This window comes from Prionailurus bengalensis, chromosome E1 (assembly GCF_016509475.1).
Source record: "Prionailurus bengalensis isolate Pbe53 chromosome E1, Fcat_Pben_1.1_paternal_pri, whole genome shotgun sequence".
In the NCBI taxonomy this organism is placed as follows: domain Eukaryota; kingdom Metazoa; phylum Chordata; class Mammalia; order Carnivora; family Felidae; genus Prionailurus; species Prionailurus bengalensis.
In genome coordinates, this window is record NC_057347.1 from 42,447,744 (window position 1) to 42,468,185 (window position 20,442).

The 20,442-nt window shown below is 45.5% G+C and overlaps 1 protein-coding gene and 1 long non-coding RNA gene across 3 annotated transcripts; one reads left to right on the forward strand and one right to left on the reverse strand.

The window, feature by feature from the left end:
- Positions 1-1,204: 1,204 nt before the first annotated feature.
- Positions 1,205-11,657, reverse strand: CCDC43 (coiled-coil domain containing 43). Of its 2 annotated transcripts, XM_043584729.1 has the most exons (5): positions 11,418-11,657; positions 7,622-7,709; positions 5,910-6,045; positions 4,391-4,449; positions 1,205-2,817 (listed from the first exon to the last, which is right to left on the reverse strand). In XM_043584729.1, exons 1-5 carry the CDS (start codon positions 11,619-11,621, stop codon positions 2,630-2,632), a joined length of 675 nt encoding a protein of 224 aa, XP_043440664.1. In that variant the 5' UTR covers positions 11,622-11,657; the 3' UTR covers positions 1,205-2,629. The 2 variants fall into 2 exon arrangements, with proteins under 2 accessions (XP_043440664.1, XP_043440665.1); XM_043584730.1 differs by lacking the exon at positions 4,391-4,449 and having other exon boundaries at positions 2,632-2,817; positions 11,418-11,647.
- LOC122485692 lies at positions 11,637-19,162 on the forward strand. Its single transcript, XR_006297916.1, has 2 exons — positions 11,637-11,841; positions 18,001-19,162. It is a non-coding gene; the product is annotated as an uncharacterized LOC122485692 (long non-coding RNA).
- Positions 19,163-20,442: the final 1,280 nt, after the last annotated feature.

Below are 20,442 nucleotides of genomic sequence, written 5' to 3' on the forward strand. Positions count from 1 at the left end.
ACTGGAGCCGAGTTTTATATTTCATCAACAAGAATATTGGTAGACAAAGCAATGCCATTCAGATATCCTTGCATTGAACCTCCCCTCCTTCAAAGATGAAATTTTTGCTTTGCCTTTATACTAATCCAGGCAAACCAAAATAAAAATTCTGGATAAGTTTTTAATGACCATTGTCAGAAATGAAACACTAGTCTATTCATAAAAAACAAACAAAAATTATTTGAAATTTTGTTAATCACATCACCCTGCAGATAATTCTCAAATTAGTTGGTTATCCCCTTCTATAGGTATACTCTCTAATGGATGGTTCTTATATACAGTACTTCTGAATTACAATCTATAAGAACATAAAATTAACATCACACATAATCTGTAATGAAACTGATGTTCCCATTATTTCTCATCCAAAAGAATTTGGTGTACTCCATTTCTTTTAATAAACAAAGCAATTTATACAAAAGTGGTTGAAAATTACCTTGAATTATATCAGTGTCCTTCCACTTGAGCCATCCGCTACTTTATAAAGTTTTAGAGGGTTGGGAATTAATGTTATGACTGAAATTCTGATTTTGGCTTAAAATGTCAATCACACTATAAAAGATACAGTTGTTTAAAATTTGCCCTTTGCAATATTGAACATTTTAGACATAAAGGATTTCTCAGCACCTGAATTAAGTGGCTAACCTTACTCAAAGTCTAGGGAGCTGATCCTTTTTTCTTAAACATTAGCTCAGGATATGCCTAACTGTAGAACACATAATAGAAAATACATAATTGCAAGTACTCTTCAGGGATTCATGGATATAACCTGACTCTGCTGCAGAGACCAAAATCAAAGTGAGAATAAACCAAAAATCCAAAATAAGGGTTAATAAAGTTGGCTCCCTCATACCCTATCTGTAGCCACAGCCTATTGCTGCTGCCACAGAGGACTAAGACTCCCAAAGTACTTCCAAGGCTTTCAAAGTCAATTTACTGACTTAGCAAAAAAACACAGTAATCTTTCTGATCTCCTAATACCTAACCTGACAGAAAAGAAAACTGAGGCAGAGAATTTGATTCTAGGAAAAGGTTCTACTATTAAAAGAGCATATTGGACTAAACAAAATAAAATACAGAGCAAAATTCATCACATTCCTAAGTGACTATTCACACAATTCATTTCCATGGATAGCTGGAAGGAATCAGGATAAATCAGAAAACAGTGATTTAAATAGTTTATTTTTTTTAAAAGGTGGTTACTTTTTTAAAATGCAATGCCACGCTTATAGGAGTGTATAGAGGTGACATATCTTTTCCTTAACCATGCTTCTTTTTACCTTCTGCACAAAGGTAAAAATTTTTGTTAACCTCATAGTTAATAGTACAAAACAGAGGTCAGCAAACATTTTCTCTGAAGGACCAGACAGTAAATATTTTAGGCTTCACAGGCCTAAAGTTTTATCACATGTTTCTTCTTTTACAACACTTTAAGAATGCAATATTCACTGTTGACTCGCATTATATAAAAACAGACTGGGCCAAATTTGCTTGTCTGCAGTAGTTTGCCAACCTCAGGTATAAAATACCTACTTTGTCTTGTCAGGGAGATGCCTCCCTTCAGGCTTCTTGACAGTCCACTGCCTGAAGTAGAGAAAGGCCGTATTTACAACCGAATGTGGCTTGTGACCAAAGTAGAAACAGAGTTCCCGCTCACTTTTGACTCTCCTGGTTTCTCCATTCATTCAATAAATTTGTTGAGCACCCACAACGTACACTCCTAAATATCTTTGTGTTCGCAGAGATTTCCAGTGTTTGTTCCTTAAATGCATGGTTCCTGCAGTTTCTCTCAACCTGTAATTATCAGGTCTTTATACTCATGTTTTAGGGCACATCAGGATTAAAATCTCTACTAGTGCTCAAGAGGACACATGATTATAAAAAAATGAATCTAGCTAACAATGATCTCCTTCCACCCAATACACATCCTTCTTCAAAACTGCAGCCTTGATGAGGAAAAAAAAAATGTGACTACACTTAAAAAGATACTCCTTTTCCTCCCATAAGCTGAAACTTAAAAAAAATTGTTTTCCCCTCAAATCTAGAACATCCACCACATAATTTCTTCCATTTTCATAGGTCATTGCCATGTTAACATAATATCTAGACCCAGGTAGGGCTCTTCATTAGTTTTCTATTTCATCCATAAAACAATACATTTAGGGGTAAATAGTACTTTCAAAGTACTTTATGCTCCCACATTTCATCTCGGGAAAGGAGTGGTCATGATTCTGCTCCTTTAGGATGAAAACTGTAACTGTCAGCTTTCTGAATATTTCTGTTATCGATCCTAGGTAAGGGAAGACTTTTTAAGCAGCCAAAAGGAGCCAGAACTTCAAGATTAAAATATAAAAGTTGCCGCCATTCCAGATCTTTGGTACAGACATCAACTACAATAATCTGATTACCCACACCACACAGACATGGCACATTTTGTAATTAGAAGTGTTTGTGATTTTCCTTTTGACCATGTAAACAAAAGGGACAAAAGCACTCTGCAATGTTCTCTCATTTCTCTTAAATACACATGTGCACAATCAGCTCTCCCTTTGATCAAGTCCATGAGGAGAAAGAACAGAGTGGACCAAGGTTATCGCTTCCGCTCCCCTCTTTGTGTCCTTTTCTTTTCCTTTTCCTTGCGCTCCTGCTTGGCTAGTTTGTCCCTCTCCCTCTGCAGCTTGTCCTGTTCCTTCTTCCTTTGTGACTCATCCCGAAGTGAGTCTCGTTCCAGTTTTCGGGCATTGAGGACATCTTCCACGTTGGTGTTTCGGAACAGAGCTACAGATGAGTTAAGGGGTTAGGGTACAGGTCACACAGGCCTCAACTACTGCTCTTTCCTTATTCTTGCTGTCCTCCCTCTACATGTTCCTAATCTTTACAAGAAAACTCCTTATGATAATTTATCTTTGGTCTAATGGGAAATCCTGAAACTACCATTACAAACGTTTAAAATTAATCCTCAGAATAAAAACCTCAGACTTATCTAAATTTAAATGTTAAAATATTTTATGAAAATGAAATTTCATTCCAGAATAAGCACTTAGATCACGGCAGACTATTGTTGAAGTATCTAGGCTACTTTCAGTCAACAAGAATATCAATGTAACTGGCAAAATTTTTATGTACTTGGCACTATTAAAAATGGCTGGCTCAGTCAGTTAAGCATCTGACTTCGGCTCAGGTCATGATCTTGTGGTTTGTGGTTTGAGCCCCACATCAGGCTCTGTGCTAACAGCTCAGAGCCTGGAGCCTGCTTCGGATTCTGTGTCTCCCTCTCTCTCTCCCCCTCCCCCACTCATGCTCTGTCTCTGTCTCTCTCTCTTTCTAAAATTAATAAACATTGAAAAAAAATGCTTGAAAAGAGGTAAATAAGTTGTTTAACCTTACTAAACTTTATCAATTTGCTTTTTTCCCTACACCACTGAAGCTTAAGCAAAAACTATGTCCTAATAACCACAAACTCTGAATTTACAGAAGATACAAAATAAGTTTAACCAGTTAGAAAATACCTAGCCAAAAACTTTACCCCTCATATCTTAGGACTTTAAAAATACAACCTGGGGTGGCTGGCTGGCTCAGTCGGAAGAGACTCGGAAGAGTCGGAAGAGACTCTAGATCTCAGGATTGTGGGTTCAAACCCCATGCTGAGTGTAGAGATTACTCAAACAAACAAACAAACAAAAAACCACAAAAAACAAAAAACAAAAAGCTTAAAAAAAGAACCCCTGTTACTACCAAACAAGCTCCTTCCTACTCTTAAAACATAACTTTTATTGCTTTAGTGCTTTAAAATAAGTCAGTCTTCCTCTTCTGTGATAATCCACCATACTTGTCTTTAAGAAGGTGGGTTCTTAAAAAAACAAACAAACAAACAAACAAAAAACAGTGGATTCTAAATGTAGAAACTTCTCATAAGTGATTCTTTTGGGATGTTCCTCAGCACTTGTTTCCACCTGTCCGTAATTTTAGCTCAAAAGTATTCAGTGTTTGTGTTCTCTTTCTGACAAATTATAAAGTCTTTGAAGACAAAGTCACATTTTAATCTTATTTTAGTTTGCTTCCATCACTGGGGATCCCAGTGCTATACACAGGGTGTATTGATTCTTATTTTCCCTTAGAAATTCTTAAGAAATCCTTCCTCCCTTCACAATACAGGTGAACATGTTTTCTTCAGGAAAAGTTCTTGTTAAGAGTGACCATTTATGGTTGTCCTATGAATGGGGCTCACACACTGGCCTGACATGAGTTCCTATTGGTAAAAGGGAGGCCCCAGCAATGACAGCAAAATAAAAACTGTTCCTCAAGAGTATTTGATGGAGAAACACTTGGGGATGGACACAGAGAAGGATACATTTATCAGAACCAATGTTCATTGTGGTGGCGCCTGAATCATCCTTCTCCTCTGCTTCGGTGAGTGATGTCAAGGAAAGTCCGATGGAAAACAAAGGCTAGCACATCCCAACCCAACATCAGAAAACATTCGACGAAGTGATGGGTAGGAAAAGCATGCTGAAGAAAAACTGTCAGGGATGTGGTGGTAACCCCAGGAGAGTCATCTTTAAAAATCTCAACGTGGGGAAAATTATTCAGAGCTACTGTAAGATCCTTATCTCCTGGCAGCTGAAAAGAAACTTAGCCTGGTCTGGGTGGACTGGTCCAGGACTTGGAAGCCAGGGGATGGCGAGATGACTTCTAAAACAGTGCTTCTCAGGGGCACCTGGGTGGCTCAGTCAGGCGTCCAACTCTTAATTTTGGCTCAGGTCATGAACTCACGGTTCGTGGGTTTGAGCCCCCTCATTGGGCTCTGTGCTGTCCACACAGAGCCTGCTTGGGATTCTCTCTTTTCCTCTCCCTCTCTCTCTCAAAATAAAAAAAAAAAAACTTAAAAACAAAACAGTGCTTCTCAAAGCATGGTTCCCAGATCTTCCTGGCAACTTGTTAGGAAAGCACATTCTTGGGCCCCACACTGGACCTACTAAATCAGAAACTGGGGAGTGGGGCCCAGCAACCTGGATTTTAACAAGTTCTCCAGGGGAACCACTGCTTAAAACATTGTTCTTTTCTAGCCCAGGAAATGAGACTGTGCCATTGGAACCCTAGCTCTGCTGACCCTGGCAATAAAAACATCAGGAGAAGAACAAGTTGGCCCAAAAGAGCCTAACAATTATTTCCTAAGCTCATGACGAGACAACTAACATTTCCGGTATCAAGTCCACCACATAAGGCACCACATACTCCAGTCAAGCAGGCTCTGGAAGCTAAGCATCTCCTAAACAATTTCAAACTCAAAGGGAACCAAGCCTGTCTCTGGTCAAGGGCAACTGCCTTTGGCACGGTGCCCAAATTCCAGATTTGGGGATGTGATCTTTCAATTATGTGGTCGCTGGAGTATTAAAAAAAAATAATGAGATTCAAATGAAACTGCCCCAAATTTGGGAATCCTTCATCCAAAATGATCTGTATTCTAGTCCTGGTTTTGCCACTAAATCTATGCATATCTCTGATTACACATTCCACTCTCACTGTCTCCGCTCCCTCATCAACTGGGAAACAAATATAAAGACTGGTTATACGTATGACACTGTACTAGGCAGAAAGGTATTATACAAATATAAACATACAGCTGCATCTTAGTTTCTGGAAATACAATATAAACAGTCCATTGTTAAGGCATTATTTCTTTCACACTGAAGTTTCCAACTATCCCAATATCAATTCTCACACCCACGAAGGGCCAGAGATCAATGCCATTTCAGAGAGAAAAATTAAACTACACGGAGAGATTGGCAACTTCCCAAAGCTCACTGCAAACCAGCAAACATGTCTGACTTGAGCCTCAGGGGATGGACCCAAGACTCCAAAAAGGATATTCTTCTTCATCTGTCACATCAGCATACTGGGCCAGGAGGGCAGCTTTTCTCTGTTTCTCTTCTTCTGACACCATCCTGGGCTTCACCACAATCTGTGCCTGCTTCTCAATTAGGGTGGCAATGGCCTGTACCTCATCTGGGAGGGGAACGGAAGGGAGGGACAACAAGGTTGTATGTAAGAGAAAACAAGCTCACCGAACCACCAGTCCACCCAGGCAGTGCTTGCAGGCAAGGCAATGGCATCTGCTGATTCTTTAGGGCCCTGGGGTTCAAAGGAGGTGCCTCAGGGGCCAAAGAGAAAGGAAAGAAAAGGCCCTGCAGGCTAGGCTTTAGGTCTTGTATCTATCTTCAATCAGAGCAGCCCTGCTTTAACCTGTTTTATAAATTGAAGTTTTGCTGCTTTACCAAAAAAAAAAAAAAAAAAAAGTCAGGGCGCCTGGGTGGCTCAGTTGGTTAAGCATCTGACTTTGGCTCAGGTCATGATCTCATGGTTGGGGAGTTCAAGCCCCACATCGGACTCTGCGCTGACTGTGCAGAGCCTGCTTTGGATCCTCTGTCTCTCTCTCTCTCTGCCCCTCCCCTTGCTTGCGAGCTCTCTCTCTCAAAAATAAATACACATTAAAAAAAAAAAAAAGTTGAAAAGCACTGCATTAGAACCATAGAAAATTTGGGTTCAAGCATGCAACTTTCTCTCCTCTCAAACCAGAAACATAAGAAGGAATCTAGAATCAACTTATGCTGGTCCCTTTCATAATGATGATGATGCCAGGTGAAATATGTAATTTTTTTAAACGTTTATTTTTGAGAGAGACAGCATGCATGAGCAGGGCAGGGGCAGAAAGAGGGACAGAGGATATGAAGCAGGCTCTGTGCTAACAGCAGCGAGCCCAAGGCAGGGCTGGAACTCTCGAACCACGAGATCATGACCTGAGCTGAAGTTGGACACTCAACCGACTGAGCCACCCAGGCAACGCCATAGATTATTTTAAAATAAAGTCAACTAAGTTATCCATTCTCAAAGAAAGGGGGCAGTGGTGTCCAGTAGTGGTTTTTATGCCTGGACTCACACTAGAATCATCTGGTGCAGCTTTTTAAAAAATGCCAATACCTGAGCCCCAACCCCAAAGACGTTTCTACAACTAGTCCATGGTATGGCCCGAGCACTGGCACGTTTTAAAGTATATCAAGTGATTCTAATGTACAGCCAAGACTGGGAACCAATGTGTAGTTTAGAATAGATTCAAGTTTGGCTTCTAGGATTTCAGTTTTCTGCAGTTAATCTGTCATACTAATGGTGAGTATATGAACCCACTTCTCTTTCATTTCCAGGGGTGACAAATTTAGCCGAATAAAGCAAAACATCAACCACAACTGTTATGAAATGAGAATACGGAAAAGGTAGGAGGTGGGAAAATATAGTTGGCCCCATACCTGCCATGAAAATCTACAAGGGACAGTAGAAAGAGGATGAAAAGGAAGAAAGCAAAAGCCACAATGGAGGGGACTATGGTCAGGTGGAATGGAAAACTGTAAAAAAAGAAAAGGAAACCAACATCCAGCTAAAAAGTTCCAGTAAGCTGCTGGGTGTTTGCCAGCTTAAATTATCTTAGGCAAAATGCGTAGAAAATAGCGAAAACTCAAAATTCTCTAACAGCTGTACAGTAAAGGTCATTGGAAAAGGCACTGCAGTTTAGACAAACTCCCAACTCTACCTTCTTTTTTCACTTTGGTGACAACATTCTGACTTTCCGACCATCGTTCCACAATCTCCTTGCAGATGTGAAGAAGAGAATCTTCCTCCTAGTTGGAGAAATAGACCAGTTAATTTCCCGAGGCCCTCAGCCTGAACAAAGCCCATGCACAGGGCACAGCTTGCCTGCTGGTGATGAGAAGTCACGGGGAGGATCTGGGGGCCACAGAACAAAAAGCATGTTTCTGTTTTGAGGCTCTGGAAACAGAAGTAATCCTGTGTCTGAGGCCCAGAATCCACACCTGCTAGGTCAAAAGCACCCACTCCATCCTGCCAGGCACCAGGGGAAAGGATTCCCAATAATTCAGGACAGTCTTCCTCATACTTTGGGAGCAAAAACCTGTTGCCTGAATCAAAGCCGTGAAATCTTTCTTGGCTGCTACACTCAACTCAGTACATTCTCCAAGGTTCATCCACTTTCGAGCTGGAACGTATCCGTGACCTTGCTGAGCTGACCCCACCTCTTTAGGTGATAAATGAGTAGATGGTCTCCTATCCAACCATCCTTTTGTTCACTTTACACAAGCACACGTATCGTCCACACACATGCCGATCAATCTTCCTTACCATGATATAAGAAAAAGGATGTTGGCTTTGGTGTCAGACATACTTAAATTCAAACCCAGATCTACGAACAAGATTCTTAACTTTCTGAGCTTCACATCTTCCCAGGATTTTAGGAAAGATGAAAGACAATGTGTACGAAGTCCCTACCCTGCTTGGCAAAGAATAGGCATTTCAACAGATATAGGTATTTCCCTCCATTTTCATTATGGCTGCTTCAGCATCTTCATGCTCCACTTTTCAAAATGAGCTGTCAGAGTTCACATTTACTAAGTGCTTAGCATGTGCCAGGCACTGTTCTAAATACTTCACATAAGAACTCTTAATTCTTAAAACAATCCCAAGATATAAGTACCATTCTCAGTTTATGGATGTGGAAACCAAGGCCTAGAGGTTAAGTAACTAGCCCAAGGTCATTAAGTAATAAGTGGATTAAAAAGGATTTGAACCCAGCATTCTAGCTCTGAGCCCATGTTCTCAACCATTATACCATCTCTCAAAGAAAGCGAGGAGAGACAGAACACAGACTTTTTTTAAGATTTTACTGGTTTTTTAAAAGTAATCTCTATACCCAACGTGGGGCTCGAACTCACAACCCTGAGATCATGAGACACACGCTCTACCGAATAAGCCAGGCAGCCGACCCTATTTTGGATTTCCTTACTTTCCACCCAACAAAGGATTACATCCTCTACCCTGTGTTCTTTTTGGCACTCATGCCAAACATACAAAACTTCTTTGGTCCACAGTTTCTTTCTTTAATTCAAGGAACCCCAGCAGGAAAAGTAAAGGAAGAAGAAGAAAAAGAAGGAAAAGGAATGGCGAAGCATAAGAGAGAAGATGCTCTTGGAGGATGAGGTGGTTCATTCTCCCAGGGTTCACCCAGACCAAAGTAGTTCATTCATCCATTTGTTCATTTATTTATCCAGATACTGCCTGCCATGTTGAAGGCACTAAGATAAGTGATAAGAAATGAATGAGAAACAGTCCCTGGTCTCAAGACACTGACAATTCAGAAGGCTAGTATATAAATAGCTGCCCTAAAGTGTTACTACCCCCATTAAGGTAATAATCCTACTTAAAATTACAACTCACCCCTCCATTCCACTTCTGATTCTCTTATAATGTTCCTTTTTTCCCAGTACTTACTGTTTTCTAGCATACTATATAATTTACTGCTTTTTTTTTTCCCTGCTAGAATGTCACCCCATAAGGGGTGACAGGGATTTCTCTTTTGTTCCCTAACGTACCCCAAGCACTTAGGGCAATGCCTGGTAGAGAGTGATCCATCAATAAAAACTTGATGAATCAATCAATCAATATAAATGCTACTGGAAGGAATTTTAAAAATGATAATAGAAAGCTTTTATTATTAACTGCTATTTGCTCCTGACAATATACACTGTCCTTGAATCTTAACTCAAGTTGCTGCTGACAAACTTCTTAATTCCTAATATTGAATCCGAGCCCCATCTGGTAGCTGATTTACCTATGCCTTTTGTTTTTCCTAGAAAGGGATTTGGTACAATAGTCAGGGTCTTTTAGATACAGCCTGACTGACAAAAAGCAAGCAACACCGTGAATTATACATTTGACGTATACCATGTTCATTGGCCTTGCTGCTCTTTAAAGTTCCTTCTCAGGTGTTTCGTGTACAGGACCCCTGCCTCACCATATACTTCCTGGCCAGTTCTTCCCAAAGCAATTTCCTATACAGAAGGACTTGCGAAAATCAAGAGAAAATTAAGAATGGTGTGTGAATCAGGCAGAGAGAGCGAGAAGCCACCCTTAAAAATGTCTGTCTTCTGTAGTTCATGTAAACAAGAAGCAAATATAGAGAAATATGGTTCTAGATAACTCTTCTCACTTCTACCAAGAGACTGCTAATAGTCTAAGGCAAATTCATGCTTGCCTTCATCAGCAGATGTGCAGTTCCAAATAATGACACCATGAAAAGAAGAGGTCAAGGAGCTAGTACCAATGACTATCCACGTTACTTCAACCTCTTTTTCATGGAGTCTTTACAAACTTCCCAACTGGAAATAAAAACTAACTTAAATTGCATGCCTTACACTCTTCCCCCCACCAACCTATGTCGTCAGGGTCCAGGAAAAGAATTTACTACGGCGCTCTATCCCCACCAAACTTGTAAGATGCATCACAAGCTGTGTTAAAGCTTTCCCATTCATAGGTCAATCTCACCAGAGCAGACTTCAGGACTAAATGGGGCACCTTGCCAGGAGAACCTGAGACAGCTGCACTAGTGTTATATTTCAACCCTATGCCCAATCATCAAACTGTGTTTCCACCAAGTAAGTGTAAATGGAGATGAAGGCAGCAGAATGGTCAGGTTGGAAAAGTGGACAATCTGGTGATTTACTACTTAAACACAGATTAAAGTACACGTCTCAATTCTTGAATCTGCTTTTAAGAAGCTGGGTACCAAAAAAAAAAAAAAAAAAAAGAAGAAGAAGAAGAAGCAGAAAAAGAAGAATACCAAGCTTCTCTCCCTCCCTTAAAACTCTGACCTTAATGGTCGCTTTGGCAGCACATATACTAAAAGCTGGAATGATAAAACTCTGACCTTATTTCCCACCTCCCCCAGCAAACATGGATGGTCACTGCATTTCTAAATACTGTAAAAGATCAAGCACAATATTTGCTTCAGTTTGGCCTAGGCCTACACCTATACCTAGACTTCTACCTCCAGCTTACCTTTTTTGAACTCCTACCTCCAAAATAGGAACTGAGAAGGTACTTCCTGCAGGCTTTTGTCATGGGATAGCACTGGGCACTGTCTCTTAAAGACCACAGACATCCCAGAGCACTTTACTCCTCTCTCTGAACACTGTCAACGGATGGGAATGAAATTGGTCGTTAGGCGTCTATGATAAAATTCTCATTTAGGCATTTCAGTGCCTTCGGAAGAAGACTCACTCAGCTCACCCACAGGGATCCAAGAGGGCCGTGTCCCCAGGAAAAAAGGAAAGCCACTCTTCTCTATGCACCTGCAACCTTCTGGCTTCCCAAAACCCTGGTTGGTGAGCAACCCCCTTCCCCCGCGTCCCAGAGCTCAGAATATTCCTCTCCCGTGGGAGACCACTATTCCTCTGGGACACAAGGTATGGGAAAGGGGGTACGAAGTACTGACAGGGGCCGCCAGGAAGCTAAAGGAACGTGTCCCGGCTTCTCACCAAGAAAGCAGAGAGGATCCCCTGCAGAGCATCCAGCCTCTCCTCTTCCTCCTCCTCCTGCAGGACACCCAGGATGTAGGAGCCGTAAACGGCTCGGTCCACTCCCAGCGCCTCCAACCGTCCGTCCAGCCACGACCCAAAGCCGCTGCCCCCGCCATCATTCTCGCCGGAGGCAGCCGCGGCCACTTCGCTGGGCGCCGCCATCTTGGGGTCAGGGTCCTGCCAGCCTCCAGGGCGCCTACCGCAGTGCCTGACGGGCCGCGCCGCGGGCGTACTGCGCATGCCCCTAGAGGTAACACACTCCCCGGCCCGTCTGGCGTAGAGCCAATCGACCAGTAGTGACCGGCTTGGGCATTTTGCACCTTCTAAATACAGCGCCAGTTGGCGACCGCATGGTTACGTCATCGCTCGGAAACCCTGGCAGGTGAGTATTCTTAACAGACTTTTTTACAGTGGGGGAAGTTCTGAGAGGTTCGGTAACTTGGCTAAAGTCACGCGGCTAGGAAGGGGGCTGGGATTCAATTTCGATTCCAGCGCTTCGGTGCATCTCACCGAGCTGCCCTTCCGCGCGCCTCGGTAGATACTACGCCGCGCATTCCCACACAGCTTTCAATAGGGAACCTGCTGACTCTGTTCAGAGTGTTGGGAAAATAAGTAAAGTTCTGCACCATAAGATGGCGACGGGACTAAAACAAGCTCTAGTTCCTAGCTTGGAGACTCCTTTTCCTAGGCTCTTCCTGCCCTGTTTGCAGCGCGGGAAAGCCACCACCAACGTGGAAAATGACGCTATAAATTACCCTTCCCACCTGCTTTTGGGGCTCAGATCTTTGGAGAAACTGTCTCCTTTGAGCCTGCAGGTGTTAAATAAGTCTCCAATCCAACAGGATCTCCGAGTGCCGCTTGGTTTTTCCGCCAGCGTTCCAGCCTGGTTCCGTAACATATTTGGTTGGTTCCCTGACCAGGAAACCCAACTGCGCTGGCCCACTGTTGCCACTGGTTTGGGAGATGGGCGAGGCGGTGACGGAGCGAGGAATCGCAGAGGAGAAGGGGAGCCCTGCCTGATTTTCGGCAGTACCCTCAGTCGCCCAGGCTGGCCCTGCTCCGTCTTTCCTGCGGTACTCAGAGAGACCTGGTAGGTGAGGACCTGGACCCGATGTCGGAACCAGTAAGGCTGGGGCCCCAACCCAGTCAGGGCCATCCAAAAGGCTGGAAGGGGGACCTGATCACTCCCCGGAGACCTCAGTGGTCTCACAGGTAAAAAATTCTGTGGGAGAGAATGTAATAGCCTCTGGTATATGTGTGTGTGAATGTGCAGCTCAGCCAGGCTTGCCAGTCGGTTCGAATTTGTGGCTCCACAGATGGGTACCCTTAAGGTCCCCAAAAGTCTACGGAGTCTGAGTGGTGTCTTGGTGAAAGGCATCAGTCCAGGGCGGCATCGAATTAGACTCCCATTGTAAGTCACAAAGCTGAGCCCACCACGGCCAAGCCTTACCTAAAGTTTCCCTCCAGACGGCAACCAGTGGAGCATCTGTTTGGTCCTCTCATCTGAGGGGATAACCCCTTTTTTGTCTGTCTCTGCGACACCGAACACGAGAAAGGGATTAGCAATGGGGTCAAAACAGTAAGCCCAAGATTCTTGAGGTCCTGCTTAAAAACTCTAAGGGATTCTTTAAAAGGGATTCTCAGGCAACTATGGGATGAAAATGATACCCAGGAAGCTAAGAACCTTTGGTGAACTAGAATGGCCCACGTTCAATGTAGGATGGCCCCCAGAAGGGACATTAGATGCCCAGGTGCAGCGGGTTTGGCTAATAGTCACTGGGAACCCAGGTCACCCTGACCAATTTCCATATATCGACTCCTGGCTTGAAATTGCCTGAAATCCCCCACCTTGGGTGCGATTCATCCATAATAAGCAGAGTCAGGCAAAGGGTTTTAGCTGCCTCACCTGGAGACTCACCTGGAGAACCAAAGCAGCAGCCCACTGCTCCCCCGGTATTTGCGGGGGACCCAGAGGAAGGCCTTGTCTTTCCGCCACCTTATGACTCTCCGCCCCCTGCCCCCCACCTTGCCCTGGGGCTTAAAACTCCTCCTCCGTCGGTCTCTCCTCCAGCCCGGATCTGCCATCCATCTCTCCTTACCCCCAGACCTGGAGAACCCTCTCTCACCACGGCCAGCAGCCCAGATTGCAACCCAGACCAGACCTGACGCCCTCCAAATGCCAGTAAGGGAGACGAGAGAACCTGAAAGACAGAATGAGGACGGAACAGTCCAGCCCAGCCGTTCCATGGTGTATTATCAGTCCTTCTCTATAACTGACCTTCTTAATTGGAAGCACAGCACTGCATCATACTCTGAAAAGCCACAAGCAGTGGTCGACTTGATGGAGTCCCTCTTCCAGACCCACCGACCGACTTGGGAAAATTGCCAACAGTTACTCCGTACCCTGTTTAATACAGAAGAAAGAAGGAGGAGGATGAGGGAAACGCGACAGTACCTAGAAGACCATGCACTGCCAGGCATCAGTGACCCTGCTGCCTGGGCTTGAGCTGCCGTGCCTGACATGGGACTTCACCAAGAAGAAGGACAGGCTCACATCCATTGGTACCAAGAGGATCTCCTTCAGGGAATTTGAGCTGGAGCCAAAAAGCTCATGAACATGACTAAAATAACATCAGTCACACAACAGCCTGGGGAGTCTCCCGGAGACTACCATGAAAGACTGTGTGAGGCATACCGTGTATACACCCTGTTTGATCCCGAGGCACCAGAAAGTCCACAAATGGTAAATACCTCCTTTGTGGCACAGGCTGCCCTAGACATCAGGAGAAAATTCCAAAAGGTAGAGGGCTTTGCCAGAATGAATGTCACTCAGTTGATAGAGGTCGCCAGTAAAGTTTCATGAACAGGGAAGTCACAGCTGAGAGAGAAGCTGAAAAAAGACTAAAGAAGAGGGCCACCCTTCTCACAGCAGCACTGAAAGAAACGGAAACCACCAAAAGGGGGAAAGGCCAGAGCCCCCTTAGCAAAGACCAATGTGCCTACTGCAAGGAAAAGGGACACTGGAAGAATGAATGCCCGAATCAGAAGGGGCTCCCAAAACCCAGCCAATATTGAGAGCAACCCCGAGATGGGAACCTCATTGGTCTGGCTGAGCTAGAATCAGACTGAAGGAGACCAGGCTCTTTCTGTCTTGGCCCCCATGAGCCCATGGTCAAAATGAAAGTAGGGGGCCAAACGATAACTTTCATGGTTGACACTGGGGCTGAACATTCAGTGATCACTTCCCCGGTAGCCCCTTTCAGCCAAAAGACAGCAACCATACTTGGGGCTACTGGGATGCGGGCAATACAACAACTTTCTGTCAGGCTCGACAATGTGAACGTGGGGCCACAAGGTCTGGCAGGAGTTCCTCTACTTGCCTGACTTCCTGATTCCCCTCCTGGGCCGAGATCTGCTCTCCACACTTGGGGCCCAAATAACTTTTGAATCCACTGGACACACTAAGCCTCCAATTAAACCTGAGGCAGAGGGAGACCCTGGTCCTGGCAATGACCATGCCAAGGGAAGAGGAGTGGAGACGTCTGTGCCCAGGCCCAACCCTGTAGTCCATCAGAATTCAGGCTTGCATTTCCTTCTGTATGGGCCAAAGATAACCCACCTGGACTAGCCCGGAATTGGGCCCCTATTGTTGATCTGATCCCTGGAGCCCAACCCCAAAGACAAAGGCAATATCCCCTTCCACTCGAGGCTAGAATGGGCATACAGGAGCACCTGATCAAGCTCAAAGAAACAGGTATTCTAATTGAACACCAATTGGCTTGGAATACCCCACTCTTGCCAGTCAAGAAGCCAGGAGAAGGATACCGGCCAGTACAGGATTTGAGGGCCATTAACAAAGTGACTTTCCTTACACCCAGTGGCCCTGAACCCGTACAGCCTCAGCCAAGTTCCAGGGTCAGCCAGATGGTTTACATGCCTCGACCTAAAGGATGCTTTCTTCTGCCTCCGCCTGGCTCCTCAAAGTCAACCACTGTTCGCCTTTGAATGGACTAAACCCATTACAGGCCACCAGATGCAGCTGACCTGGAAACTTCCCCAAGGCTTCAAGAACTCTCCCACTCTTTTTGGGGACGCACTGACTGCAGACCTCGCCAACTTTCCGAGGGAAACCACAGGATGTGTCCTCCTCCAATATGTAGATGATCTCCTCCTTGCCAATGACACCCAAGAGAACTGTGCAAGAGGCACAAAGGCTCTCCTGCAGCTCCTGTCCAACTCGGGGTACTGGGCCTCTTGGAAAAAGGCACAGATTTGTCAACAGCAGGTCCGATACTTAGGCTTCCTCCTCACAAAAGGAAAAAGAGAACTAGAACAGGAAAGGAAAAAGGTTATCATCACGTTACCACAGCCCCAAACAAAACGAGGCTTGTGTGAATTCTTAGGAGCTGCAGGGTTCTGTCGCATTTGGATTCCCGAATTCTCAGCCATAATGAGGCCCTTTTGACCAATTGGGAGAGCCATAGCGGGAGCTCCCCACCTGGACTGAGGAAGCGAGGGCCGCTTTCGCAGAAGTAAAGTCGGCTCTGGGACGAGCTCCAGCCCTGGGTTTACCTGACATAGGAAGACCTTTTAACCTCTTTGTATGTGAAAAAGACAAAATGGCCCTTGGAGTTCTCACTCAGAACATAGGGCCCTGGCAACGGCCAGTAGCCTACTTGTCGAAAAAGCTTGATTCTGTGGCCACAGGATGGCCACTGAGTCTTAGGGCACTAGCAGCCACAGTCCTGATCATCAAGGAGGCGGACAAACTCACCCTGGGACAAACACTTAATGTTAAGGTCCTGCACGTGGTCACGTCCCTCATGAACACCAAGGATATCGTTTCCTCTCCAACTCTCAGCTGACACAATATCAAGGGCATCTCTCCGAAAACCCAAGGGTCACTCTCGAAATAGTGAGGACACTGAATCCAGCCACTTTCCTCCCCACGGAAGAAGGGGAACCTGACAATGACTGTTCCGAAGTAATAGATGACATCTATACCAGCCACCTGGACCTCCGAGACCAGGCTATAACAAGCCCAGATATCACCCTGTTTAGCGACGGGAGCAGCTATTTACAAGAGGGCACGCAAAAAGCAGGATACACAGTAACCACAACTACCGTAGTTTTAGAAGCCAAGGCATCGCCAGAAGGATGGTGGGCACAACAAGCTGAACTGTACGCCCTGACCTGAACCCTCATCTTTAGCAAAGACAAACGAGTCAACATCTATACTGACTCTTGGTATGCCTTTGCTACTGTGCATGTACACGGGGCCATATGTAAGGAAAGAGGCCTCCTTACTGCTGCAGGAAGAACTATTAAAAACGAGGAAGAAATACTAACCTTCTCAAGGCTGTATGGCTGCCAGACAAGGTAGCTATCCTGCACTGCAAGGGACACCAGAAAGAAAACAACGCCGTAACTCAAGGAAATTGCCTGGCCGACAAAGCACCCAGAGCGGTTGCCTGTGATGACCCAGGCGAAGCTCCCATCTACACTATGACTCTCGTACCCCCAAGGGAGGCCTTCCTGCTCCTTTACACAAGAGGAAAGAAGGTGGGCCTCGACAGAAGGGGGCACACTAAGCAAAAAGGGATGGTGGGTCATGCCAAATGGGCACATCTTTGTCCTGTCATCTGTGGGAAAACACCTAGTCAAGGAATATCACCAACTCACGCACCTGGGAAAAACTGCACTTGAGGCCCTCCTCAAAAACAACTGTGTCAGCCAGCTGCTGGCATTATGCCGAGCTATCAGTGAATGATGTGTAACGTGTGCCAAAAACAATGCCTGGTGTGCCCCATGGCCCCCACCTGGCATACAAAGGATGGGGGCCGCCCCTTTTGAAGACTTGGAGGTGGACTTCACAGATAGACAACCAAATAGAGGATTCAGGTATCTTGTAATAATCTGCACATATTCAGGATGGGTCAAAGCCTTCCTGACCAGGACGGAACGAAGTCGTGAGGTGGCCAAAGAAGTTGTGCCTCGGTTTGGTCTGCCCTTAACCATAGGGCAGTGGTGACAACGGACCTGCATTTGTGGCAGACATTATACAAACCTTGATCAGGTCCCTCAACATTACCTGGAAACTATACACTGCTTACCAACCCCAGTGCTCAGGAAAGGTAGAGCAGATGAATTGCACCCTCAAAGAAACCCTGGCTAAATTCCACCAGGAAACTAATCTCCCATGGCCATATTTACTGCCACTGGCCCTCTTGCGTGCCCGATGCATGTCTGGGGCACTGGAATTCTCCCCTTCAAGTTACTATATGGGCGGCCTCCCCCACGTTTAGGAAAACTGCCAGGAGACCAACACCAGATTGGAGATAAGGAAATAAGGGAACAGCTTCAGGCCTTGGGGCAGTCCTAAATAAGTTACAAAGATACACCATAGAGAGGGCTCCAATTTCTTCAGGGACCCCCGTTCATCCCTTTCTGCCAGGGGACTCTGTATGGGTCAAAGATTGGAAGAAGGAACCTCTTAAACCACTGTGGACTGGGCCCCATACCGTTATTCTAACTCCTACAGCCCTTAAAGTTTCAGGTATCACCCCATGGGTCCATCACTCCAGAGTTAAGAAGGCCGACTCAGAGGAACCCTCAACCTGGCAAAGTGATCCAGATCCAATCAACCCACTTAAACTGACCCTCAAAAAGACACTGGCCCCTGAGGTCTCCAGCCCTGCTCCAGCCACACCCCGGAAGCTGGCTGGCCTGCGCACGGCAGAAGCTTGAGGAATCAACGTGTGGACCGAGCCTAGGGGTTTGGATGCAACTCTCCTAGCTCTTACCCCTTACTGGTGTCATAGCCCTGATCTTGCTTCTTGCTGTGGGCTAATAGAGACTGCATCAACAAACTGGACAAAAGATGAATGTTGGGTCTCACATACCTCCTCTGAATGGGAGGACTATTAAGTATTGCCTGTATATTATGTTAACCTCTCTCACCCTCACGACTGCCACATACCCACCTTGCCCCCAGCATTGTTATAAGACAATGAGGACAGTAGCCCATGGTATCAGGAATGCAAGGGCATTCAGCTCCCTCACCTCCCTCCACAAAGATTGTTATAAGGGAAAGACACCCACCCTCTGCCAGTCGCCAGATGCCCAAGCACGTAAGTTTTGGACCGTAGAAATAACCCAAAATAGCAGAAGCCCATGTAACAAACAGAGTCTCCAGAAAGGAAAGCGAGTCTGCTATACATATCTTCCCCAACTAGGGACATCGGACGGGGGAGGAGTGCAAGATAGGGCCCTTCAAAAGGTCATAAAGGATACCTGGACCAGGCTAATACAAGCTGTAAAGGCAACCACTCCCCAGCATCCTACCAGGGTTTAAACCTTTAAGCCCTTAATTAAGTGCTTACCAATTCCCAGCTCCCAACGCTGGGCCAACACTATAAGTCCTTCACAAAGTGAATAACCACACCCAAACCTGCTGGATGTGCTTGCCTCTCAGCCGGAGGACTTACTTAGCCACTCCTATCCCCTTGGCCTGGGAAGCTCCTGACAATCTCACAACCAACACCACTTGTCTTGATTGGACCCTTGGCCACTGGGGTCCTTCTCACGAATGCTGATAATCTAACTTGTACAGTCCCTGAAGGTATGAACGGCACTTCCCTATGTGGGAGAAATATAGCCTTAAAAAAGAATACAACCCTATGCTCAACCCCTGGGGTATTCTATCTGTGCTGCAATTCGGCCTACTGATGCTTGAAGGCCAACTGGACTCAGATGTGCTATTCCGTCTTCCTAATTCCGGAGATAACTGTATACACTGAAGATCAGTTCCTAACAGCCTTTAGCCCCAAGTCCCGGGCTAAACGGGCAGTCCTCCTACCCGTCCTGATAGGAGCAGGAATTGCAAGGGAATAGGAACTGGAATAGGAGGCATAGGTTCATCCGTAGGGCTATACCACAAACTATCTTGAGAACTAAATGAAGACATGGAAAAAAAAAAAATTAAAAAAAAAAAAGAAAGAAAGGGGCGCCTGGGTGGCGCAGTCGGTTAAGCGTCCGACTTCAGCCAGGTCACGATCTCGCGGTCCGTGAGTTCGAGCCCCGCGTCGGGCTCTGGGCTGATGGCTCAGAGCCTGGAGCCTGTTTCCGATTCTGTGTCTCCCTCTCTCTCTGCCCCTCCCCCGTTCATGCTCTGTCTCTCTCTGTCCCAAAAATAAATAAAAAACGTTGAAAAAAAAATTAAATGAAGACATGGAACGGGTGGCAGACTCCCTGGTAACCTTACAAAGCCAAATAAACTCCCTGGCAGCAGTGTCCCTCCAAAATAGGTGAGCCCTCGACCTCATTTCAGAAAAAGGAGGGACTTGTATCTTTCTGGGGGAGGAATGTTGCTATTTTATAAACCAGTCAGGAATAGTCACGACTAAGATTAAGGAACTCAAGGAAAGAATTCAACGTAGACAACAGGAAAATATCAGTCAGTGGAGAGGATGGGATCTCACAGACTGGGCATCCTGGCTCCCTGCCGTGGCAGGGCCCCTCCTTTCCATAATTTTACTTGTGACCATCAACTCCTGTATACTAAGTACCTTGGTAATTTTATTGAAAACACTGTTGCCAAACTGCAGCACGTATCTTAGCCCTCCAGGGTACCAACCCCTAGAGCTAAAAGGTGATGCTTAATGAAAGATTTTTAAAAAGGAATCAAAGGTGGGGGGAGGGGGGCGCCTGGGTGGCTCTGTTGGTTATGCATCCGACTTTGGCTTAGGTCATGATCTCGCGGTTTGTGAGTTCAAGCCCTGCGCCGGGCTCTATGCTAACAGCTCTGAGCCTGGAGCCTGCTTTGGATTCTGTGTCTCCTCCTCTCTGCCTCTCCCCTGCTCATGCTCTGTCTGACTCTGTCTCTTAATAATAAATGAACGTTTAAAAAAAAATTTTTTTAAAGGCATCAAAGGGGGGAATGTTGGGAAAATAAAGTTCTGCACCATAAGATGGCCAACGGGAC